At 40.4% G+C, this 27595-nt stretch overlaps 1 protein-coding gene across 2 annotated transcripts in view; it reads right to left on the minus strand.

Moving 5' to 3' along the window:
- Nucleotides 1-27595, minus strand: part of adam12b (ADAM metallopeptidase domain 12b) — a 100242-nt gene that overhangs the window by 55836 nt on the left and 16811 nt on the right. For both annotated transcript variants that reach the window (XM_085477462.1, XM_085477461.1), the window contains exons 4-10: nt 8032-8110; nt 5243-5319; nt 4417-4600; nt 3622-3687; nt 2783-2854; nt 2205-2374; nt 1642-1726 (exon numbers count right to left, since the gene is read on the minus strand). In XM_085477462.1, coding sequence (XP_085333588.1) covers nt 1642-1726; nt 2205-2374; nt 2783-2854; nt 3622-3687; nt 4417-4600; nt 5243-5319; nt 8032-8110 — 733 coding nt within the window. The remainder of the gene's footprint in view (nt 1-1641; nt 1727-2204; nt 2375-2782; nt 2855-3621; nt 3688-4416; nt 4601-5242; nt 5320-8031; nt 8111-27595) is intronic.

The raw sequence follows: 27595 nt of genomic DNA on the forward strand, positions 1-27595 counted from the left end.
GCTTTGTGATTTGGCGCGGATATCAAGTGCTGTAAAAGGCAGAGGAGCCTAACAGGCGGCTAATTTACTACGTGTCGAAATTCAGTGCACCAGGGGTGCGACACAGTCGTGGGTAAAAATGGATTTTTGATTCAAATGCATGCTGTGCAAGAGCTGACATTCACTCACAGATAGATCAATTCATCACATAAAAATGTAAATGCGGTTCTGTTCGAAAGTCGAGGTCCTTTGATTTAATCCTGTGCCCCACCAATTCTACTAGCAACTCTTCATTGGCACCCTGTTAGCTCTGGAAATGAATTTAAAATCCTTCTCCCCACATACAAGGCCTTGAATAATCAATCAACAATCTTAAATACCTCTTAGTACCATATTACCCCAATAGAGCACCTTGCTGTCAGACTGCAGGCTTTCTCGTGGTTCCTGGAGGTTTTAAACGTAGCTATCAGGCCCCTCTCCTCTGGAAACAGCTCCCAGTTTGGATTTAGGAGACAGCATAAAGCATATAGTTAGGGCTGCTATAGACTTAGGCCTCCTATGATACACTGAGCATTGAGTTGACTCCACTTGACTCTTTTCATTCCCCAGGTGAGAATGCCATTAAGTTTTTTCTTTTCTCTCACATAGTTTGCATTTTGTCCCATTTCTTTATGCTATCCTTTGTTTTTTCTCTATCCCATCACAAACAGTCACAGCAGATGGCTGCCCCTCGCCGAGTCTGCTTCTGATGGATGGTGTCTTCCTGTTAAAGGGGAGTTTTTCCTTCCCACCATCGCCTAATGGTTGCTTATAGTGGATCACCTGATTGTTAGTGTTTCTCTTTAACAGAATGACTCACAGCACCTTGTGGCAAATGCCGTTGTGATTTGATGCTATATAGATAGAAAGTGAACTTTCAGCCTGCACTGGACTCATTCAGGAGTGACCCCTGCTTGTCATTGCAAACAGAAGCTCCACACACATCACTGATAAACTGGAGAGTCACACTGAAAACGTCTAGTAATTACCACATAAAAGAGCAGCATCAGTTTAACCTTCCGCCCACCTTTACTCATGTTCCCTCATTGATAACTGTCCTCTCTTTCATTCCAGTAGCTGAAATGACAATTAGCCACTGGTATCACTGAATTTCTTTCCATTTGTGATCGAAACACCAGGTCACCAAAGCTTTCAGTACCTGTCCAGCTTTAGAAGAATTTTACGACGGATTGTTGTTTGATGAATGCTGACCTTGACAGAAAGCCAGTTTAACATGTGGGTCTGAAAGAGGCATTTGAGTTGCAGCGCAAAAGATTGATTGCACGACTGTTAGACTTCAAATAGCAACAGTGTGCGTGCCTGCAGAGCAATCCTTCTAAGAGTACACATTTTACATATTGTTATGTGCAAGCTGATGTTTGTGGTAATGTTAATGTAAGGGAGGGCCAACACAAATGTCATCATGTTTTAAAGCAAGACTTCCTGGCAGGCTTGTCTGCAAGTGCCCTTCCAGCAAACAATGAACACCTTTTCTGTGTAAATCGGGGCTGGATTGTGTTAGCCTAGTGAATCTGAACAATGTCAACACTGATACAATCAGGCTACGCAGAGGAAAGGGAGGGTGGAGGCATGCTGGGAGTAGTAGGAAGATTTTACACTCACCATGACAATACCTCCAGACTGCTCAGCAGTGCACATACTCATAATGGGTGCCATGCCAATGGTGGTGCCCTGGAAGTAAACCCCACTGCCAAGGAGAGAAGTAGGAGACGGAACTTTTAGAGGAGAAAACTGCTGTTACATGTTTATAGTAATGGTATAAGTGAAAAACTTCAATTTTACCAATTAGTTTTCCAAATATCAGGCCAGATATGATTGTTTAATCATATCACACCTGTCAGGAGAATATGTCATTGTTTCAGTCTGTCTTTTTGTTAGCAGCACTGTTAAATTCTACTAACAAATTCAATGCATTACATTTTCAATCCAGGAATTTATGCCCTAACATAACCAGGTAGGCTATCATATCTTCTTAACCACCAAATGGAAATAGTAAAAACAGGGAAATATAAGCTTGATGTGAAAATGAAAGGATTCAGATGAAAATCTCAATCCTGATTTCTGTTTGGGTCCATTCCCTGGTGGATGTATGTGGTCTCACCCCTACATCATGCAGTCTAGGTGCAAATATTGGACTGATTACATTTAATAATTTAGATGTCCACCTTATAAGTTGAGCATTGTCGTGAGGTTTCTGGGGAAGCAGTTTGACTTTCCTCCAGTCTAAGAACTCGTGCAGGGTGGTGAAGGGATCTTGGGTGATGGGACATTTATCAGAGTCGCTCCACACCTCCAGACCCACAAGGGCCACCCGGATGTTCAGGACCCTGTAGAACTGCACAGAAGATTTTAATAAGAATGGAAAAGCATGGAGAAAACACAAATGCCCATAAGACTGTTACATAAGTGAGACTGTTTACTGGGGTTTTACCTTTGTTCACTCAATTAATTGATGTATGATTCTTTTCATCCTAGCAAGCCTAATCAATCACACGTTGCCTTATTTTTCTGACAGTATAAGATCATGTCTTTGCCATTTCCTTAAAGTAAATCTATCTGCCTACGCAGCATGTAAGCTATAGAGACACAGCTCAGGCAGTGGTGTTAGGCAGACTAAAGTCAGCTGCTTTAGTAGGAAATTAATATATCACGCAGACGTGCCATTAATCTCTGCTGCCAAAAATATTTCTATTTTAAAAAGGTGATTTATCCCTCCTGTGCAAAGGGGTGGAGGATGTTTTACCTTGTCCACATAATTGGCTATCTCTACCAGTCTCTGCTTCACCTTCTCCAAGTCCTTTCCTTGTTTCTGAAACTGAAAACAAAAATGCATGTAATCAGTGGAAGAAATTACACTCGCAAATTGTGAGTGTTTCATGAGGACATAAGAGACCGTCATTTCCAGAACATAGAAAAAAATCCTCAAACCACAACAAAGGACACAGAAAAGCAGTGATTTGTATGAATGAGTTGAAATATTCACTGGCACTACATTTTTCTGCGTGTTGGGCAGGTTGTCAAGCTGTGACCATCTGGATCTAGAAAAATCTCCTAGTGTTAGAGAGGCGAATGGCATGGCCACAGGGAGCAGGTATGCTGGCAGATACGACAGCTTGCAAAGCTTTGGATCCAAATTGCAGCTCAAGTCAGACCTTCCAGTTTTACCCTTCTGTGCATCCAACTGCACCGATGCTGGACTGTATATCTAAGCCTAACAACATACTTGATCCCTTATCCTTCCTTTCATTTCCTTTCCTCCCATTCAGGTCAGTGGCATTAGCAGAGGGCTGTCAAGAGGAAGCCCCACAAATAGCTCTTCAGTGCTTATGGGAGACTATTCACTATCCGCATGGTTTTTCCCCGTTTCCTGTCTGCTCTGCTGGGAAATTGAAAAAAGAACTTCCTGTCAGAAAAGAGACCACACTGCTTGTTGCACACTCATCCCTCTCTGCAGCTCCAGTGGGATCTATTCCATAGTTACTACAGCTCATGCTTATACCACAAAAGGATTGTGGGCTTTCAGTGTGTCGTCTCTGCTGGTCAAAAACTGCATTTGCGAAGAGAGGCAAGTAGGTGCATTACCTCTCTGTTGTCTGCAACAATGATCAGCTCGACATATTTGGTTGTCTTCTGAGCATGCCTTTTATGCTGTGATAAAAACAAAGATGGGAAAAGTTCGACAGTTATTAGGAAATGCGTAGAAGATCAAGACACCATTTCTGTCATTTCTTACCGCTTCTACTTAAAAGACTTAAGATGAACCTTTAAAAACTGCAACAGCAAAAAAAAGGTATTTTATTTACATTCTTGCCAAGAGATAGATGAGAAGATAACACTTAAACGTCTGTTCACTAAATATAAAGATATAACCTGGTATCTATTCTGGTATCTGGTTTTAGCCTGCAGGCTAAAACACTGCAAATCAGGCTTTGTCCCAGCTGATATTCAGAAATATTTCCTTTAAAAAAAACAAACAAAGATGAGATAATCTATCTAATTAAGTACTGTATATAGGCAAGTTTCACTCCCTAAGTCAGACAGAGTTCTTAATGCTTGGAAATAGGGGCAGATGGATGCTGCACCTGCTCAATGCAAAGCACTGGCCAAACCTTCTGCATGAGCCCTTGACTCTGTGCTCCCAACGCTGATAAAATGAGTGTCAAACCAAAGGCAACACCCTGAGGGAACTCATCCAGACAAGAATGCTTGCCAATATACTCATCTTGGTCAAACGCCCATTTATCTTTGATCAGTTCAATGATAGGCCTAACCTTCAGACTCGCTTAATGGTGAAAAACTGCAAACCAATAATGTAGCCCTTAGTCGCTTTATCCAGTGACACTGTGATAAAAAAGAAAAACCCAGTAATAATCTCACCCTTGTGTGGAAGGACTTGAAGGGGCTTTCAATGTGGTTTTCAACTGAGGACGTGTTGAAGCTGTGGCCGCATGTTCCGGGGGTCAGTCTGAGCTCTTCCACTCGGTAAATGAAGTGAACTCCGGTGTCATCGCCAGACACAGGCTCGATGATAAATGTCTTGTTTTCAAGTGCGATGAAGCCTCTGCGGAGACAACAGGATAAGTCGGAAAATAAAACCTCAAAGCATGACCAGTCTCTCAAATGCAGAGTTTGATTAAATGGGCTCTCTCTAATGGAATACATAACTGGGGCGGCTCTTTTCCTGCAATCCCACTTTTACTAAAACCAGATGTTGTTTTGTTTGAGAAAAAGACATTTTTTTTAAAGACTCACATCTTTTAATGTCAGATCAGAAATATATACCACACATTAATAACCAAACAAATCTAAGTGGTCCTTATGGGGAAACTTAACATTTTCTGTTCCCAAAATGCTTCCTTGCTGTTGGATTAAGCAGAACAGATGAAAATGTGCATGCCTAATACTTCAGTTTAAATACAACTTTGGATTGTGGTTCATTTTGTAGCAACAGCAAGATTATAATTACTGCCCAAATGAGTCCAGACATTTACTGGATCCCACCGTGAGTAAAGACAATGAGGTGTGACATTTCACCAATTCCTACGAGTCACACCAACTCACTGACAGCACGCTTAAGGGCTTAAGAGAGATGGGCTGCTGTGCTGAGCGACTTAAATAAATATAAACATTGGAGTGGCAAATAGCACTTAAAGGGCAGTGTAGTGATGCTGCTTGAATGCAAAATGATGCCTGAGATTCTTACCGAAGGCCTGAGCAGGCACTGAGGGTAACGTCAGAGCTGGGATGCGCCTGCACTTCCCCGTGGTAGTAGCAGTGATTCTAAAAGAGAGTTTTTTTTGTTACATGTTGGAAATAAGAAACACTTTTAAAGAAACAAAGTGTGATATAAAATGTGTCATGCTAAAAAAAGCAGAAGAAGAAAGCAGCTTGTCACATTCCTCTCGCTGTACTGACGCTCTTACCTGACTTCAAAAGAGCAATACAGTACAAAAGACACTGGGACTATGCTGATGCTGTCCCAACTCGTGTTCATTTAAATTAGCATGCTCTGAAGAAATCTGTCTACACTCCCTCTCTATAAAAACAGGCCATTTAAAATTAATGCAACTTATAAAGTTGAAGAGAAAGCAGAAAAAATTGGCACGCATGGGAGGTGACAGTAACATGGTAATTGTTCGCCTTTCGTTAATCCATCAGACTGCTCTAGTGGAAGGAAATGGGGACATTTAAGGCTCCTCAGAAACAGTGAAAACGCTGTTGTCTGACCACAAGGAGAACAGAGGAAATGACTCTCATTAAGAGGGAATACAGACCTCCATTTACTGTCTAGTAGCACTCAAGCCCTTTTAAATCAACTGTCATTCCCCACTACACTGACCATTTCTCATTCCCTGTACTGAACTCCAGTAAGAAGAAATCTGGGGTGGGATTTTTACAAAAAGATGAAGTGAAGAAACTCCCATTTAACAAGTTCACTACAAGGTAATGAACTGGTAATGGATTTGAGAATCATTAGATTAAGGATAAAAATAGAACAGCTATAAAGGCTCTGTGCTCAGGCTGTGTTTGACCTAGCAAGGTTCACCTTTTACAAAGGATAACATCAGGTACAGTTAGTGACTGTCTCTGTGTCTCTGACGTTTTTACAGCAGCTAAATGTTGAGTGACTAAATACTCAAATGAAAATACAGAACAGATAATACGGTCATATGAAAAACAAAGTTTTCACCTTAAGCTTTAATTTGTATCATATTTCATATATCCAGGATTTTTTTGGCAACTTATTCCTTAAAACCGTATTATGTCATTTATTTAAGTTTTTGGGGAAAACAATGACACTGATGATGCAGATATCTAAAAACTGATGCATTAAATATAATACACTGGGCATTTAGAGGTTAAAAACATGGAATAACATCCTTTGGACACCTGAAACCAAAGTGGAGATGTTTTCTTACGGTGTTTGGTGAAAACCAAACACGGCGTATCAACACAAACACCCCATAGCAGCTGGCAAACAATGGTGGATGGGTGATGATTTGAGCGTTTTCTTTCCAGCCACATGACCTGTGCGCTTTGCAGTCGCTGAGTTTAGCATGAATTCCTCTGTATACCAAAGTGTTCTAGAGTTAAACGTGAGGCCATTTGTCTGACAGCTAAAGCTTTGAAAGTGGGTCATGCAACAGGGCAGTGATCCCAAGCAGTGCAGCAAAGCTACAACAGAATGTCTGAAAAAGAAAAGAATCAATGCGTTGCAATGGTCAATGTGCAGACCTCAACCGGACCTGAAATGCTGGGGCAGGACCTTAAGTGTGCTGTGCATAAACCAATACCCACGAACCTCAATGAACTGAAGCAAGACTGTAAAGAAGAGTTATTGCTGGTTCTACAAGCCTTTGAATCATTGGTGTACTTATTTATTCACAGTGCTACATAAATCCCTGTGAAAACTTTCTTTTTCACATGACTGTAAATCACAGTCAACCTCTTGGTATCTAAGTTATTCATTTCCTTAAAGTTGTTAGCTGACATGCACTGCATTGTTCCAAATTGAGTTAGGTATTCTAACCAAAGACAGACAAGAACTGAATAATGTTTTGTTAAGCAGCATGAAATAATGACCCACTGCTAAGCTGCTTAAGGAGTCAATTTACATCCTAAATTAGAGGTCAGGTCAGGTTTAGGTGTGGGCTTGCATGCTAGAAGAGTAGCAAATGTTTTTAAATCATTTGCATATGAAAAATATATAGAAATGCAGGTTCAGTACAGCACATTCATTGCCACTGAATCGGGTAACACTTGTTCAGCAGGTACTGAAGGTCTCCAGTCTGTTAGAATTCTTCTTACATCCACCAATGAAGGATTAAATGATAAAAATTTAAACTGTGGGGAAACTGGCTAAAAAGTGTCCCCAGTGTCCACGATCCAACTAGGCAGCAAAAAGGGCAAGAGGCTGTGAACTATGTTAAAAACAAAATAAAACAGCTTTTTTATAAAGGATCAGTTGTGCTATTTTTTTCCTGAGCCACATAAACTGATTTCAACCATCCATGTGTCACACTAAAAAGCCTTGAGAAGTACTTTCTCTGTTTCCAAAGACTAGCGAGCACTTCGCCTCGCACAGCTAGCATGAACACAGCATAAAACAAGCAGTCAAGAATAAACCATCTGCTAAAAGGGGATTCCATAATAAAATCCTGATGGCAATGTTGGCTGAAAAACTACCAGCATGAAACACAGCTTATCATCAAGTAGGCCACGGGATAGAGTGTGTTCACCAACAGTGGGAGGCTTTCAAATACAAACTCGACCACATGGAAGCAATTAAAAAAAAAAAAAAAAAAAAAAGACAACAAAACTCATTTCTGTCCTAGATTTGATTTTAAATGAGTAAAGCTGATTCTCTGGAAAAAGAAAAAACTCGTCTGTCTTTGTGAGTTTTTAAAGGGTCACTTTTTACAACGTGACTGTGCAGCATCGCTGAACATCAACTTGACCATAAATGTCAAAAGCACTCCAACGCTGCCCTACCGTGAAGTTGTGAGCACCGGTGACTGCACTTCCATCCTCCCGGTAATGTGTCTCGGTGTAATGGCTGGCAAAAAGACCCCTAAGAAGAGAACATGACAAGAGCATAAAAAACCCATTTATTTACTCATCGATTAGAAAAAAGAAGACTTTGTTTTCAGACTACCGAGAGGACTTGACCCTCAGTTGACTTTATATGTAGATTGCTTGTAAGGATTTGGGGGATGATGTGGATGAAACACTTAGCAGTCCGAGGCGGGGAGAGACTTGATTTTCTGTAAATTTATTATGTGATTCATAAGTGTCCTTGAATCCCCTGGCATTCAGCATGAACAAGTTGAACCAAATGCTGATGTCATTTCTCAGCATGCGTGAGTGTGTATCTGTGCATATCAACTGTGTGTCACTTGTGTGTGTGTGTGTGTGTGTGTGTGTGTGTGTGTGTGTGTGTGTGAGAGAGAGAGAGAGAGAGAGAGAGAGAGAGAGAGAGAGAGAGAGAGAGAGAGAGCGAGAGAGAGAGAGAGAGAGTGTGGGTGTGCTTTCCTCTACAGGCCATGAACAGATGGACATGGAGAGACCCACCCTGAGCATTGGCAAAGGAGCAGCAGGAACACCCATTTTTTGCAGCTGTATACTCAGATTGACATCAGGCAGGATGATCTCAGGATGTGTGTGTGTTAGAGTGCATTAGAAGAAGAGAGGGAGGTGGAAATACCCAGAAAACAAACAATACGTTTTGCAAGTCTGACGTGTATTATCCTAAAGGTGATTATATGGCAAAAAAGTAACAGAGGAGACTTAAAAACTAGATCACACACATACCCCACAGTGCTGTGCCAGCTCACGCAAATCGCATGTACCACAAACCAGAATTAGATGAGACGAGTGGCAACGGTGAGGCATTAAGCCAATAGTGGGTTTTTTTCTTCCGTTCTTCAGGTCCATTTAATGTCTTATCTGGATATTTACAGTTAATTATTTTATCACCCGTTTATAGGAAGATCAATTCTCTGTGCCCCGAGCCTGACCACATTTAAACTTCATTAAATACTTATTATCGCTTTAATGTGCCTTATCACGCCATTAGCAAGCTCTAAACCAAATCTGATAAGCCGAGCGGCCAGTAATCACTTTGAAGAGCCCGGTACGTCTCATAAAAATTTGATGACACATCAGAGGATGCTGCATGCTTCTCGGAAAAGCCCAAAATATGTATCTTAATAGTGAACGTTTAACAGTGGCGCTCGGAAACAGCCACAGCACAATTATAGGAAACGAAACGGCTCAGTTTGCCGTAAAGATGGGATTTGTGTCACGTGAGCGGTAATTCCAAGCAAATGCTCTCGTGCTGTATTTTTTTGGGACATGTTGGGGGCAGTGTGGCTGCTGGGACTGAGACACACGCTGCGGAAAAGCTGCAGGATTTACATGATGGAATCTCCCTGTAATCAACTTGTTGGCAAGAGTACACAGAGTTTATGAGGCCATGAATGTTTACTGTGCGTTTGCAGAGAATTTCCTCACTGGTTATCTTGCAGCTCAGTTGGTGCGTATCTGTGTATCTTACACTGCTGAAGACCGTTTCATGCTTCTGATTCTCACTGTCGCAGCGCTCTAATGTTGTGTCGTGTATCTGACCCAGTACGCAGAATACTCATGTTTGTAACTAAAACACAGCTACCTAAGGAAGAAAGTGTACACTTCCATATAATTAAGCAATTTTTACTGGCGCCAACAGCCCACCTCTGTCGTCAATCAATTTTCCATGATTATGCTGCAAAAGACAAAGTGTTGACATTTTTGAATCATGTGGAAAATAAATACATCTTTTACTTGTCCTTATTCCACATGAGAAAAATGACGGCATACTGTGAGGATTGATAATTTATTCCGTAGCTGTTACTGATGAATAAGTTGCAGGATGTTTTATGCTCTGCGGGATGACTCTGTGTCTACACCACTATATTACACCTCCACAAAGAAAAACACATTTTCTTTTTCATTTTCATTCCTGTAATTGTTTAAATCAATAACCACAGATTCTGTGGTCCTAACTGTGTGTTGCGATTCATTAGACACAGTGTAGTATCTAATTAACAGCCCACTAATGGCCGCCCAGGTTAATTGTGATAAATGACGGGCTGTTTAACAGCACCCCTGGGAGGCAGAAAATAATATTTGTCTTAAAGAATAATCTCCCATCTTACATGCGCCTCCTTAGATTTAATTTAACTTTTCTGAAATAACTGCATGAATTATTGATTGTCTCTAAAAAGCCAGATGAATAGCTTTCCACAGCTGCCTTTTGAGGCTAGAGTGCTGCTCATGCGTGTGATGTTTAAATATAATTAGGAGCATGATTCACTATTTGGAAAGGACCTTCCAGTAAATCTAAATCAAGACTCCCACATATGTTTGCAAGAACGCTCATTGTGTTGCTGAAATAGCCGATCTGGCCTTCGAAATCTGACGTCCCGCGACGTCTCTGATGAACATACAGCACTTTTGTGTTTCCATTCCATCTGCTGGCATAAGTGGAACGCTACACTATATCTTACACAACAACTGAGGCTGGCAGAGATAGGACTAGCACAATGCAGGGACAATACAGACAAGGACAGCACTCATTACGGCAGACCACAGAGGACCCTTCTTCATTTTAGAGGCATAAAACAAACTGGCAGATGTTATTTTCTGCCATATCTGAAATTACAGGAGATAGAACTATTGTTGTCTCTGAATTGAGCAAGTATTTTGATGAGTTTTATTTAAAAAGAACAAATCAAATCAAACAGACAAAGAGTCGCTACAACGGTGTGATCGATGAACCGGAAACTAAATGCATCACTCGCTGTTTACACAGATCGATGTTTATAATAACATCTTTCTCTCTTGATCCAGCCAGTACGACGTTCTGTGCAAGTGCAGAAACTCATTTACATACATGTGACTGTGTCTCATGTAATAATTCACCATTACACAAATCCCCTTGAGCATGGAACCATTTGAGAGCAATGTGGCTCTTCTTGCAGCCTCTCTACTTCCTTTGAAGAGTGCTAACTTCAGTGATTTCTTTTAATCCCCTCTCCCCCACAAGCCTAACCCCTAAGCCTTCCTATAGCTGCTACTTATGGTAGCATATGCTAAACTCCAAAAAGAGCAGACTACTACAGAAACAGAGGCAGATGAAGACGAGAGAGGAACTAAAGAGGTGTGGCTGACAAGTCTAATTCTATTTCCACATACGGCTGCGTTCCAAATTGATTTACATACAGCTCAGTGTGCCTTCAGCTAAGGCTTGGCCGTGGCTGTGGCTGTGAGTGCACCGGAGTGTACAAGCCAGCAAAACCAGAGAAAACTAGGGAGAAACAGTGGTGAGGGTGGGAGGAGTGAGGGAAGCAAACAAACAAAAAAATTCCCTGAACTACATAATTAAAGAAAAGCCTTCCTTTAATCTTCTTTACTGGCTTCATAAAAGAGTCATCGTGTCCATTTCTGCATTACTTTCATCTTTGTTGTCTCACTGAAATTTAAGGTGTCGGGTCAAAATGTGGGTGAGGATATCATTAACGTTGGGGGGTACGGAGAAATTTAAAATGACATCTGATGATAGCATCTGATGATTCGGAAAAATGCCAAACTTATTACATATTCAACTTTGGGGAAGAGGACTGTCTGTTCAGAAATTGATGCGAGCCATGTAATAGCTGTTGAGACATTTCGCACTGAAATAAAAATGACCTAAGATAATGTGTGGGCAACATTTGTGCAGCATTTTAGAGCTGTATAATAATCTTAGTTTGTGTGTTTCCAGTGTTATTGTGATAATGTTTGCTAACTTTACAGGTGCTGCTACTGTAGGTCAAATATTTTCTTCTTTAATTGCAGATCACAATGGAAGCTAATCTAATGAACTGGTACTTATATAGTGTATTTCTAGCACTTTCTTACTTCATGCCTCATTCATCCATTCACACACACATTCATAAAAGTGCTTTTTCCTAACCTAACATTCACACACTCACACCCTGATGGGGTTCAGCATCTTGTCCTTTCCTTGGAAGAGCCAGGGATTGAAGCACCAACCTTCCGATTAGCAGATGACTAAATCAAACAGACAAAGACTCTAAATCCTGAGTCCGAGTCACCCCAATCTAATCTAATTTATAAGGATTCATCACCAGGGAAAAATAAATATCCGTGCCAAACTTTGTGCCAATTCAACAAGCAGCTGTTAGGATATTTTGATGCCAAGAGGTCATTTATATGGATCAATATCCATACAGACTTTCATGACAAACTACCTTATATTTCTTAAAGTTATTAAACTAAAAAGATCCAACCAGCATACGTTGAGACTCTTACCAGCCGGGCAAAGGATTGGGTCTCATAGTAACACTTACAGTACCACCATAAGCGAAACTAAAGAGTCACATTCATGGATGAGCAGACTAAGATTTTCCATTATATATGCTCCAGCAGGCACTGGATGAATATCAAACATGCTGGCTGATGGGGCAGGCCTATTTAAATATTGACTGACCAAAGCAAAGATAGCTCCTTAATGAGTCAAGATCTCTCTTTGCTTAGGAAGAAGTCACAGAGGGAGCAGCTGCTTGACTATTAAAAAAATCCTGCAGCGAGTCCTCAGAGGTCCGCATGATGACACTTTTTCCTAAAGTGCCCCTGCACATACAAATGATTAAATCTCCGAGTGGCCGTGTCCACAACTTACAAGCAAAGTTGATTTTTCATATCTGAATACTCTTTCATCCTTCTCCGTTGCCAAGATGGTTCAGACAGCCCTGCCTGTCTGTCTGTGTCCCTCACCTCAGGCTTCATGGCATTGTGTGCTCAAAGTGGCGCCTAAGGCAACTGAAGTCATCACATCAGTAAAGTAAACCGCAGAGGGAAAAACATTATTCCCTGTGCTTGAAAGCAGAGGAGGGTGATGAATCATGGCAGGGGCACAGTTAGTAAAGGTTGCCACTCTTGCTCTCACACGCTCTAAAAATAACAGAAATCACAGGTTAAAAAACAGAAATATCTCATAATAAACTCTAAGAAACTTTTTCCTGAACATGACACTTCAAATGCCATACAGTTTCTTTCCCGACTGTTTGAGTTGTTACCCGAGAAAATGAGGATTGTAGGCTGCATAAATGAGGAATATCAGACACGAATAAGAGTAAATAATGGTAAAGCTGTCTTATCTGTTTCCTTGGGGAATAAGAGAAGTCTGGGGGGTTGGTGACTGATGGGAAATGGAGAGGCTCTTTAAAAAAAAATGATGTCTCTGATCACACAAATTCATGCAGATATCCATACTCCTGATCACTTTAAAGCATGAGTGAAAGGTGATCGTATTACTGTGCAGCAGGTGAGGTTTTTAAGCACTCAGTGATAATGGAGTCACTTTCTTCATTCTGAATAAGCTTCTCCCTCTGAAACCCAGCATGTCCTTTTCAACTCTAAAGGGTTTTATTTTCTTTTATAGCCTGATGAAGGGTAACCTTATCTTTCATGCTTCCGGATATTTCTTCTTTTTAACCACCCATTGCTTTTTTCTTCTTTTTTCCTTGGCATTGCATTTTTTTACTGCTACGGAGTCTTATGAAATGATAACAGAATTTGGATAAAAATGAAAGGCTGCAGGTGCAAAACAAGGATTAAAACGGCTACGGTGTCAAACCCCAAACCTTTTGATATTTCTAATGAAAGCACACTTCAGTTTGGGTGGGAAACATTGCAATTTCTGCTGAAGCGATATCACTGTTATTATTTTTCCTCGCTTGTGAACATAACGCCAAGCACCAGAGCTAACAGGCACAGCAGGGCTGTTAAAGAATGAACTGTTTCACTGCTGCTGGCCCACACGTTCGGAATTTTTAATACCAAAAAATAATTCCCACACTAAACATATTTTTCCTCATAACTGTACAAAGAACATGATGTCATACTCTCCCTGCTCCCATTAAAGGGGGAATACATTTTCAAATCAGTGTGAGGGGAAAAGTGCTCATCTACAGCACAGCAAGAGTGAGCCCTGTGCACAATTTCAGGGCAGTCCTCTAACTTCTCTCTGGCTATGGTTTGCTGCTAAAGTGCAGGCCCGACCTGTCCATCTTATGCAATATTAGCCACTGGTGTTTGCATCTTCTCTACATATCGCGCCACTGAGGCTGTTTGTTGTAATTAATGCACCGAGTTCACGCAGCTAAACATTAGACTGCTTGTGAAATGTGCGGCTAAAGGAGCTCATGAATTCTTTATAACCCTAACAAAGGAGTACAGATTATTTCTGGGCACGAGATGATGATGGCACAAACTCAAAATGCTTGGAGGCAAGATCTGTGCCACCAATGTGCAGCGAGCCATAAACACTTTATATCGTAAGATGTTAGCAAAATATGCTTTCAGTGGAAGAGCATATAGAGATTATATGTTAAAAATCCATTCTTAACATCCTTGTGACCAGAGGATTTGAAGTGTTTTGTGCATTTAGGGGAAAAAAAGTAATAACTTTATAATGTTATTTTCATTCTACTATTTTTCATTCTGCTTTTATTTTTCCTGCTTATCCAGGTCTATGATTCGGGGGGTATCAGTCTAGGCAGAAATGCTCAGACCTCCCGCTCCACAGCCAGCTCTTGCCAGCAGAGCAATATAATCTCTCCGGCGTATCATGGGTCTATACTGGGATCATACCCCAGTTGCCTGAAACACCTCATCCAGAACGTATGCTAGTCATATCCCCCCAATTGGCTCCTTTCAGTGTTGAGGAATGGCAGCTCTAATCTAAGCTCCTCCTGAATGACTTTGTTTCTCTCTCTATCTCTAAGAGAAATCCCAGACAGCCTCCTGAGCAAGTTCAGTTGCCCTAGTTTAAATCACTACTCACACTCTGTGGCAATAGTTGAGTGTAGAAATGTAGATTGACCACTGGATGGACTTGTACAGCATCTACATTAGTGCACACCCCAAAATACCCAAACTCTTCTACTTAGTGCAGCAAGTCACTCCCAACCCAGAGAGAACTCTCCACCCTTTTCTAACTGAGAACCCAGAATACAAGCTGGAGACCATCTGTCAATGAAGCCGACAAAACTACATCATCTGGAAAAGGAAAGACAAGATGCTGAGACCACATACACCCTCCGCCTCTTGGCTGCACCTAGAAAATTCTGTCCATAAAGGATGTGAAAAGAAACGGTGAAGAAAGGAAACCCTGGAGTGGTACACTCAGTGGGAAGGGCTCTGACTTATTGCCAACAATGCCAAGCTATTTTTCCCTGAAGAGCTCCATAACAATGGACCCATACTACTGAAGCACCACCCAAAGGACACCTCAAGAGACACAGACTTCTCCAAGTCCAAAAAAGACCAGTAGGTTGGTTGGGAAAGAGCTGGTGTACTTACTTCAGCTTTCTATAGTTAGTGTGTGCCATTTTCTATAAGAAAAGAGAGCAGGGAGTAAAACAGTGAAAGCAGAAATGTGTCAAATATATCTTACGAAACTTTATGTGAGCATTATCATTCAAATAGATGAGGGATAGTAGAAAAAAAACCCTAAATAACATCAAAAAATGTAAATAAAAAATGTCTGAATATCTGATAACTGATGACTCAAAATCTCAATTTGTAAATTGTGTCTTTAGCATTTGTCCCAACAAAACACCAAAAAGCCTTCTTCAACATTCCCTCTGGATAGTGAAGCTAATAATATAGATAATTGATGTACATGTACAGAAGCTCACAATCTCCATTAAAAGTTGTGAAAATAAAATGTTCTGAACTCTCTCTGGAAATACTTTTTGTATTCCTGCCCAGAACGGCGATGAACTCTTCGTTTACTGCTTCAATATTCCCATCCATAACAAACTACAAACTGGAACTAATGAGAGAGTAGGGATCTTCAAGGGAGGTGGCCTATTATTATTCATTGAAAAAGAGTAAACAAATGCATAAATGTTAATGTCAGAGGCTTCCTATCTGTCCAATTAATCTATGGTGGTTCCCCTGGGCAGCCTCATTGTTCAGCCATACTTTTTTTGCCTTCAGGGGAAATTTGCAATTAAGAGCTGAGCAGAAAAGACATTAAAGATGTCTTTCATTTTTCCCCTCCCTTTGATTTCTGTCTTCTTCAGCCATTTCTTTCGTAAAAAAAAAGAAGAAGAAATAACTGGTGCATATCATCATCAGCTCCTGCTCTCCCACAATCACATTCATCCATCACATCTGGCACTTTTCCTCCTTTCTTAAATCTAAAAGTTGAGAGGAAGAAAACTTTAAACTATAAGCTGCAAGGGGCACGTGTGGTGCATTAGGCAACTACTTTATTATAACATGGTCCACTGACTACACATGTCCCAGACCATCATCTCTCCAGTCCCAGACTGCATGAGGCATTCTTCCCCTCCTCTTAAAAAACGTCTCACGTCATTAAACCCACTCTTTACACTTCCACAGATCCTATACTGATTCTCCAATAAGATAATAGCATGCAATCTTTCATTCTCCAGCCCATTACCCTGCAAACATGGTGGAGTTGGTAACTTTCACTTGGCACGGATGTATCAGTTTAACATAAGGATCGGGGTGAACGGTCTGTCACTGACGCTGATGCAGGGTAACATAAGGCGTCATGGTTGCTGGGTATTGAGCAGGAGACGCCAATTATTGTATGGGCTACGGGTGGTAAAACAATGAAGTGCTTTTAACTTAATCACATCTCCTTTTCTGAGTTTCAGTGGTTCACTGATACCTAGAGTACAGAAAGTGAGAGCAGTCTGGAGCATGCCTGCGTTTTAAATATATTTAATGCACCACGATTCATCACTCACTGACCACAGGGCACAGACGCCATAAAAGTAGCTGTCGCTACAAAAAAACCCAAGCAAGGACGGTAAAAGGATTTAAAAAATATCACTGATCTTATATCACTAAAAAATAAATGTAAAGTAGTAATAAGCTTAAAAGATTAAGCACTGTTTATTAAGTCTTTGGCCATCATCTTCGGTATTTATATGAAACTGTCACATTAAAGAGGCTAAATTAATTGCAGAGATTTGGGAACACATTGCTAAGATAAACAGGGCAGAGTGTTCAGCATTACACAAAAATTCATTCAGCCCAACTGTAAACATAAATATTTTACTTCCATTCATTATTTCATTAAATTAAATTTTCTAAATTTGATCAGTATTTAAAAAGGCTCGCCAGGATGAAATGTTTGAGAATTAAACTCCCCAAAGAGCTTGGAGAGTCAAACGAAATTTAAAAGCTATCCACTCACTGAACACTGTGTTAGGTACACTGTGATAGTACTGGGTTAGACCCTCTTCTGCCTTCAGACCTGCCCTAATCCTTTGTGACACAGATTCAATAAGGTGCTGGAAACACTCCTCAGCGATTTTGGCCTGTATTGATTTGATAGCATCACAAAGCTGCTGCAGATGTTTCAGCTGCACGTCATTGATGTGAACTTCCTGTTTCACCACATCAAAAAGGTGCTTTATTGGACAGCAACAATACATTGAACTCAGAGACGTGTTCAAGAAAACAGCTGATTTGAGCTTTCTGACTACTGGAAGCAACCATCAGAACACGGCCATAAAGGGACAGACATGTGCAGCAGTAATATACCAATAAACTTGATATCAGGCAGGATGGATCCATGCTTCCATCCTGTTTATTCCAAGTTCTGATTCTACCATCCGAATGTCAAAGCAGAAATCAAGACTCATCAGATCAAGCAATATCCTTCCAATCTTTTGTATGTAGCATAATCTCACTTTCCTGCGCCCACTGTGGTCTTCTGCTACTAATGTCCATTTGATTCAAGGCTCCTTATGTTGTGGATTCAAAGATGCTCTTCTGCATACCTTGGTTGGTTGGTTATACCAATTAGTTGAGTTACTGTAGCATTGCAACAACGTATTTTTTTCCCAGTCAACTGCTACTAACTGGATATTTTCTCAGTACATCAGCAGTTTCTGAAATACTCAGACCAGCCCACCTGACACCGACAACTATGACAAGTAACATTAAGTTGCTGCCATGTGACAATTAAAGTGTTTTACCTAACAAGGTGGCCAGCAAAGACCCGTTTCTATCAATCTACATGTGTCAACTTCATCTTTTAAGGAGCCCTCTGGTAACTTAAACTAAGCCTGCTGTAACATGGCTCAACTCTGAGATGCACACAGTCACACTAATGGACAGACACCTGCAGCATTATGACTGAGTATGTTCCTCATACGTGTTTCTGTGTTCACTTACTTAAAAAAAAAAGAAAATAAAACCATAGCAGTTTTGGATTATTCTCTAAACAGTAACAACATGCGCATAAAAAGTGCTTATCTCACAAACTCAGCTTCTTATTTGCAATACGATTAAGACGTGTCAGTGATTAATTTCTGCTATTCCCAATTCAGAAGAGAGGCTGCAGTACATGCTTCTGAAAACAAACAGCACACACACACACACACACACACACAGACATGCAAAGCTTACTTTTAATAACAATGTTTGTAAGAAAATGATTTTCAGTAAACCGAAAAGTTTTACTACAAGAAAAATACATCTTAAAATGAATATTGAAATGAATCAGATTATTTTCTTGCATGTAGTTTTTTTTATTGTTAACAACAACAACAATTTGTGTTTTAACCAAAAAAAATGAGACTCTAGTCTAGTTATTATAAGATATAAACACATTTTAAGAATCATTACTAAGAATCTACATTTAACCAAATAAAACACAATAGTTTTGAAATGCATAAATTCTACACTTAGAAATTTGTATTGTATACACTAGTGTATACACATTTTAGAAAGGAAGACATTAAACTGAATGGATCTGCAACGTTAATGACAATACCCGCTTAAACTGCTGCACGCCTAGTGCTGAAGCAGCATCAGGAATTAAAAAACAACAACTCTATATTCCATATCTTATATTACCTGCAGTGACTGATGGCGTTCTGAGTCTTATTGCTGGCAATAAGCATATCAGATAAACACCCATGAGATTGTAAAACAGCTGCTGAGCTGTTCTGTCTCAGTCCTTATTTCTCATGGGTCTCCTACAATTGACCCATTCTCTATTCCTTGCTGAGATATGGCATAGGATGTGAATCATGCACAAAGCAATGTCTGCTTTGAAAAAGATTTCTCATTAAAGCCTTTACACCAGGCTTTTATGGCTAAGGGTTTTGAAAGGTTGTGTGTGAAACGTTATTATGATATACTCTGCAGGTTGAGTCCCTGGCCTAGAAACTGAAATCCGATGACAAACTGTACACTAATGGCTGTATCCTGCCGTAGACAAATATATGAATGTGCATGATAATGTACAAATCGCACATGCATTTCATTCTTGAGCAATCTATTGATGTACAGTGAGGTAATGTAATCGCTCATATAGCACACTCTCCAGGACATATTTCCTGCTGATGCAGATAAATGATGCCCAGGATAAATGTGGACATTATGCATCAACATCTGTAGCCCCACTCCACATATCAAAAACTCCAACACAGATAATAGATTTTCCGCTCACCGACACCGAGGCAACAGTTCATTCCACTGATGCCCTACTGAGTATATCACAGAGCGTAATTTAAAACAAAAAAGGTTTGCGAACAAGGCTGCAAATGCATCACCCCTTTGGTCTCATTAGGAGCCTCTTACTCTCTGCAAAGCGCCTGGAAACTAAATAGTGAATTGCTTACATTCACAGGATGCTAAGTGTTCTCCTAACTAGCTCCGTTGACAGGTGACCATTCTCTATTTTCTGTATGGTATGTTTAAGGTTCCACTATATCCCCTTACATAAATGAGAAATTACAATACAAAGAGAGAGAGACCAACACGACCATATTAGTTAAGTGCTATGACAACAACCTCAGCATCCTCTCTGCTGCTGCAGACACCTAAAAATAGGTCTGCAGCAGGAGCAAATAGATGATACCATGTGCTGATAGACTGCATTAGTGCATTAAACTTTTTCAGCGAAAGCCCAATCACAACAATACCTGGAACACATTTTCAAATTATTCACCAACATACCAGACTTCATCTGTTTCAGTCCAGCAACAGTTTTAGGCAGTCGAATTGTAAGATAAGTGCTCTATTCAACAAGTGCAAGCTGCAAAATATGTGTCTACAGTGGGAACTATGTGATTTTCTTTACGCACAGTTAATTATTAATCACACAAATTTAACAAGGTACTGGAAACCTTCCTCAGAGATTTTGTTCCATTTTGAAAGAATAACATGACACAGCACAGATATGTCAGCTGCACATCCATGATTTGACTCTCCTGTTCCAACACATCCTGAAGGTGTACTATTGGATTACGATCTGGTGGCTCTGGGGGCCATCTGACTAAACCAATTTGAGATCATCTGAGTTTTGTGGCATGGTGTGCTATCCTTCTGTAAGAAGCTATCAGAAGACAGGTACACTGTGCTCTTAAACTAATGAACATGGTCACCAAAAATACTCAGGTAGGCTGTGGTAATTCAGTTGGTACGGAGGGGTTTAAAGTGTGCCAAGAAAATGTCACCCACACCATTACACCACCATCACTAGCCTGAACTGTTGATACAAGGCAAAATGGATTCATGCTTCTGTGTTATTTACGCCAAATTCTGATCCTACCAACCGAATGTGAAATAAAGCAACATTTTTCCAATCTTCTATTTTTTCATTTTGGTGAGCCAATGCTTTTGCAGTTTCCTGTTCTTAGCTGACAGGAGTGGCACTTGATGCAGTCCCCTGCTGCTGTAGCCTGAGTTTCTTGCACACACTGTCGTCTGCTGCTCCTGTAGACATTCTGCTTCAAGGTTTCTCACTTGTGCATTCAGAGACGTTCTTATGTTTACCTTGGCTGTAATGAGTTACTACTGCCTTCCTGTCAGTTCGTCCCTGACCACTATATGTAAACCTAGAGATGGTTGTGTGGGAAAATCCCAGTACATCAGCAGTTTCTGAAATACTCAGACCGCCCTGACCAGCACAGCACCATGTCACAAATCACCTTCTTTTTCCATTCTGATGCTCGGTTTGAACTTTAGTAGGTCTATGCCTACATGCCTAAATGCACTGTCGCTGTCATGTGATTGGATAATTGTTGGATGACATCAAATTGGATGATTTGATGTCTTGGCTCAGTACTAACCTCAGATTTCTAACTATTTCTAAGTAGAGGAAAAAAGTGTCGAATGTGAGCGTCTTTGAGCGAGCTTGGCTTTGACCCAGTGTTCAAAAAAAAAAGAAGAAAAAAAAGCAACACCTAAAATTACCCTCCCTCTCTCTCCTTTTCATAGTGTCATTCAAGATTTGGGCAACTGTCCCCAAGGACGATCTGCATTATCCACAAACTGTTCAGCTAACTAATTAAAGATGGCAGGAGGCAAAATGTGATTACTATGCGCTCCAAGCTTAACAAAAACTACAAATGCAATGTTAGAGGTAGAATTCACAATCGGATCAATACTCAAACAAACTGGATGCGTGTTTCGGGATACTCGTCAATGTATAGACCCGACTGCCAAAGTATTTTGTTTTTCTGGCTGACCAAGCAGCAGGAAAAGGGACCCATTGTTACTGCAGTTGACCTGCATGAAACAAGAGAAAACAGATATCCTGGCTCTGTCGAAAGGCAACAAAAATAACCTTCCAATGCCGCTGAACAAAATAAAATACAATGTTCCACCGTGTTTAATCCCTATGAAAACAAAGTCTGAGAACAACTATTTAACTGAATGGAGCAAAGAAAGCCGCTAACCCAAATCCTCTGTAGGTGTTTAACCTAATAATGCCTGAATTAATTGTGACAGGCACAACAAAATGGCTTGGCATCCAAAGACAAAGTCATACAGAGAGTTGGCACCAAAGTACAAGTACACATGCGTTGGCACCAAACAGCAGCCTGGGGTCCAACGTTTCCCACCGGTGGCTTTGACAGGGTCTCAGGTTGCGTGGTGACAGATTAGCTGCCACCAGTGAAAACACAAGCGAGCATGTGGGGAGCGTGGGAGGAGAGGATAGGAAGAGATAGCATAAGAAGGGGGTGTTTGGGGTTGGTGGCAGTGGGGGGACCTGAATATAGCCAGAGAAACAGAGAGACATGTGACAGGAAGCAAGCATCGCTACAACTCGATCACAGACTCACTGGAGCAGAGGAAGTGGGAGTGATAGAAGAGTTGGTGCAGGAAGAACCCAGTAGAGGAAGTTTGCTGCTGTTTTCAACTTCCAAGATCCAGTTTCTAACCCATTTACTGACCGTGCTTACTTAGAATGCCTGAAAACACATTACTACTTATTATCACTGAGTAGTTACACATGCAGTCCCTAATACAGGCCTGCTTAGGTACCAGAGCTGACACCCAAACACATGGGTATTGCATAAAGTTCAACTTATCTCATAGTTGACAGTAACCTGGGATCACTCTCTTTTTTCTTTTTTTGCCAAAAACTCTCCACAGTGAATGAACTGCGTAATAATATATCTGCTCTGTGGTGCACGAAGAGAGAGATGTTGGCATTGTCAGCTGTGTTATTGAAATAGAGTGCATCTTCTTTCCCCTGGAAAACACACTGAGGATGTTGCTATGGGGATTTTTTTGTCAAAAGCATAATGATGTTGTTTAGATGTGGCCATGTGTTTCAAAAGGCCTCTTTCCTCTTTTCTTTCCTGCCAGAGAAGAATGAAAGGAAATGTTCTCAATGGGAAATGCATGGTCTTGTGTAGTGAGCTAGTTAGAATATGGACACATCAAGCTCATTGTGTTTCAAGAAGAATAGCTGAAAAGATGTATTTTATTAAAAATCATAGTGAAGCACAATAATCATACCTAGCCTATGTGTTCACTATTTAAATTGTAAAAAAAGAGAACTCCATTCTCTAAACAAATGTATTAAATCACATTTTGTAAAAACTTAGACAAAACTAACAGATTTGATCAAATCTTCATGCAAAACTCTAAAAACACACTCGCTAAAACAGATTATGAACTTGTGATACATAATGTTAACCACATGCAGAAGAATTTAAACATACAGCACATAGCTTCCACACAATAGCTCAAAATTATCCACAATTGTTGAAAATGATGTCACGAACCCAGTTCAGAGTCCACAAACAGCTCAGTGATTTGAAGACTGACCCCAGTGATGATAGAAGCAACCAGTGTGCAAGAGGTGATGGATGATGAAGAGTAAGAACAAGAGCAGCAATTTTAGATAAAATCTGAGGAACTGCGATACACGTCGCTCATGGAATGACAATGAAGGAGGCAGGGCAAAGAGTGCAACCCAATCACAGCTGATTCTCTGTGGCCACTACGAACAGGAGATCAAAAGAAGAGAACAGGCCATTTAGTTTGTGGATCATCAGGTTTTTACTGACGCTTCAGTACATCATGTTGCCAATATAAATATGTGCATGAGTGCCTGCGTGCGTCCTCTTTGTCACTGTTCCCTTTTTGTAAATGGCCACATAATGGTACCATGTCCTGAATGCCATATTTTCTATTTTTTCCAATGAAGTGCACCATGAATGTTCAGTAGACTTTTCCCCCATGTGCTTCTTTTATTTTTCTAAAAAAAAAGAGTCGTTATGAGTGTTTCACTGTTTGGTCTAAGTGGTTTTAGGAATGCAGCTTGAAAATTGTTGTGTGTTTACTGCTTAAGAAAAGGGCCCAAGTGTTCAAGAGTTTACTCAGATCTCTTCTGAGTAAACTCCATTCAACAGCATCGGGAAAACCTTTCAAAATAGGAAATATTTGAATTTCATTGAGTACTTATTTTCTCAGCAACTCTGTTGCAGGTCAACAGTTTACATTATTTGGCATTTTAATATTCCTACATTTACTTGTTCAGAAGACGGAATGATCCAGTACCGAAATCCCCAATAGGTTTTTTCTTTTTAGAGTAAATGTGGTAATCGCTGTATTTTAAGTTTAACTCATTTTCCAAAAAGACAACACAAAATACACAGTTGTACATGAATCTGACTCTTAGTTTTCTGCATATATAGTGAACGTATAATGCAACAGCCCCAACATTTTCAGTTATGTATCCATGACTTCAGTGACTTTATGACTTAATTTCACTGATTTGCATTCATTTAATGCAGTGGTTCTTAACCTTGTTGGAGGTACCGAACCCCACCAGCTTCATATGCGCATTCACTGAACCCCTCTTTAGTGAAAAATAAAATGTGATTTTTTTACTGGTGCACAAAATGAGCCATGCATGTCATGGCGGAGGCTCTGCCGAACCCCTGAGACCGACTCACCGAACCCCTAGGGTTCGATCGAACCCAGGTTAAGAACCACTGATTTAATGGGAACGTACTTTACCTTTAATCAAAAATCATTAATACTACTTGGTTAACCTAATTTAACCTCAAATTTCATCCATGCATTATAATTATTTACAATGCAGCAACATTTGTCTCCATAAAATGGTAAATAGAGTGCTGGTTATAAAGTGTATTTCACATATAAAGCTATAATTAGCTTTAATATTCATACAGCACTGTATTTTATGCCTTTATGAACACGTGTGGACTCGAGGAACCAGGAACAGAAGCAGTAGCCTTCCGATTGTCAGATGATCCTCTCTACCTTCTAACCCATATCCCCATAATGCCTCAGTCCCCAAAGCATTAGTAATACCTAAACTACAACACACACACACACACACACACACACACACACACACACACACACACACACACACACACACACACACACACACACACACACACACAGAAGTATCTTTGTCCCCCAGACAGTGCTATTGAAGTCTTTAATCAAGACTAATGTGTAATGTCCCATGTCCCGTATGACCACCATTAATCATTTAAAGCCGGGCAACAGTGCTATTGATCAATGCTATACTTCAAAGCAGCCACTGCTGGCAAAGGTGTGCATGTCTGTCTAACACAGTTTGCTCTGTACAACAGGTCAAGCCTTAAATATCATATATGATGATGTTCATGTTGCTTTTATGAAAATGGGGATATAATGTCTCCTCTGTCTCTGTTTTACTGCCAACTTTGAATGAACTGTGATGGAAAGGAAAAATGATATGGTATGGCATTCAAGAGAGGCTGAACTAACTCTCTGATATATATGTTGCATGGGTACAAAAGTAATAAAAGCCAAAATACAGTGTACAGTGCAAAAGTACTAAGACTTCCACAGAAGTGACTCTTTTTTGGAGCCAATATTCACAAAGAGGAATATTCTGAAAATAAGCTTTGCAGGGCTCTTCTTTCAAAAGCTATGATGACGGACTGACAAAAGAATGTAAAATCTATGCTGCTTACATTTTGAATTCAGACAGTTTGGTCCTCATGGCTGGCAAGAACACAAAAGAGATAGCCTCTAACATCAGGGGAAAACAAATTCAGCTGAAGCTCAGGTGTTCGTGCAGTAACACTTCATTTACAAGTTGTACAAATATAAAGGGACTTTGACTCTGCATACAGGCATTGTGCATGCCGCCTAAGAAATACACACAGGCAAACAGAAGATCTCCTCTGATTTCTTCCTCAGTAGATTTGTACTTGTCCTGCTATAGCCAAGTTTGCATGGGACAGCGCCAAGCAGCTAACAACCAGCAGTTTATTAATTGGATCTGGTAGCTTGTTTATATCGGTAAGGACTGAGATCATTTCACACTTGCCATGGAACAGGTGTGCTCTGCAGCAGTGCCAAATGAGCAAACTGCACGGGCTCAGCAATTGAAGCAAAAAAAAAAAAAAATTAAATTAAATTTAAAAATGAGCTTTCACCAAAAACATGCAATAACTCAGCAAAAAGAGGAAACACTACTGAGATCTAGGGCTCTCCTCATTCAGATGTATCCGATTCCTGAATACCAGCACTAAATTGTTCTTCTTCTTATTTGCTTCATTCTGGAAATTTCACTCCATTTAATGTTTTTACTACATTTCCCCTCTAATTAAATTCAGTTGTGTGAAGGCTTGCTAGACGAACCGCCTTTACTTTGATTATAATCTTCAAATTGTGATTTTGAAAAATTATACAAAAGACTAAATTTCAGATGCACTAGACATGAGCCCAAGGATATTCCCTGGAGTTTTTTTTGTTAAAAATCATTATGAGTTGGATAGAAATGAAAAGGCCCTGAGGGTCTAAACATTGCTTGGGACAGACACTGACTGCTGTTTTTGAAAATGAGCTATACCTTTAAACAGTCATATCCTGATGTTCCCTATCAGAGACAATCACAGAATAAATATCTGCAAAGTTCAATCCTATTTCTAATCCTATGGCCTCTGATGACTATCTGGTGAAGAAATATGTACTGACAAGCACTATGCAGATTTGGGTAAAAAAAAAAAAGTTAATTTGCACAGCACCTCAGAAGCGCATGTTGTGTCTGCCTCCACCAAACGCCGGAAGCAGAGACGATGTGTCTGAATCTTAAATATTGCTAAAAAACCTCAAGGACTTCACTAAACTACAAACATACTTTTTGTCCTAAGCGCCCTCATCTTTCCTCCTACCCCAGACTCAACGGATGCGCCCTCGACATAACAGGCACACGTAGAGGTCAGAGACCACCTGTTCTGAGCTGGCTGAACTGCTGAAGCGATATCAGAGGACACATCTGGCCTGACACGCCGGATGGGAAAGGCAGCTTGCTTCCAGGCTGGTGACAGCCAGTGACCGATGACTCACAGCTGATGCTGAGGTTACAGGAGGTCACATGGTGAGCAAGGAACGGAAGGGTTAGTTAGGACAGTGTTTTTCTAAGGAGCGTTTAGCTTCTAGAGAGGAGCATGAGCTGATTTCTAGTTTGTTTTGCAAGTGTTTTGAATTATCGAAGCGTGGAGTGGCAGAGTACCTAGGGGATGTACGCTAACTCATTTGTTCATCTGCTCACATAATAGACCACTTGCTGAAATCGCTCCTTAAAATGGAGAATAAAGATGTGAATCGATATTTGATTTCTAAATTTCGACAACAGTTATTGGTTTTCATTTTCTGTCTCGCACACAGCTCTGCATTTTGAATCTCGAAAGTCCAATTTGAGTTTGTTCTGAGAGTTAGCAGTGACAAGGGGCCTCACCAGTTCCTCACCAAGTCTATCAATTCAATGTCAATATCCGTATCCCAAAGCAGCAGAGTAAAATATTATGTCTCCACTCCGTCTGAATAACAAATATTGACAGACACAAGACCTGAATCGGTAATGCAATCATTCTTGTAAGATTCTAAATTTCCCCCGGACATGTAACCTGGTTTTTCTTTTGGCTTTACAGCTATCCTTCTTGCCTCTCTCTATATATATTTCTTCTCAGTGTATTTCAGTTTGAGCGTGACTTTGTGTGGCTATATTTACATATTTATGAACTCTACATGATCCTCACCCCTCGTTCCAGAGTTCACAGCGTTATTTTCCACAGTATGGAAGGGAGAGAAGTGATGAGAGATGCTGAAAAGCAAAGAAGGGGAGGACGAGCATGTCCTCTGAGCTCTGTGCTGCCTTATTCTTTATCAGCTTTCATCTCTTAGC

Source organism: Copadichromis virginalis, linkage group LG13 (assembly GCF_057382275.1).
Source record: "Copadichromis virginalis isolate Kocher_CV1m ecotype Utaka linkage group LG13, C_Virginalis_male_GT1.1, whole genome shotgun sequence".
NCBI lineage: Eukaryota > Metazoa > Chordata > Actinopteri > Cichliformes > Cichlidae > Copadichromis > Copadichromis virginalis.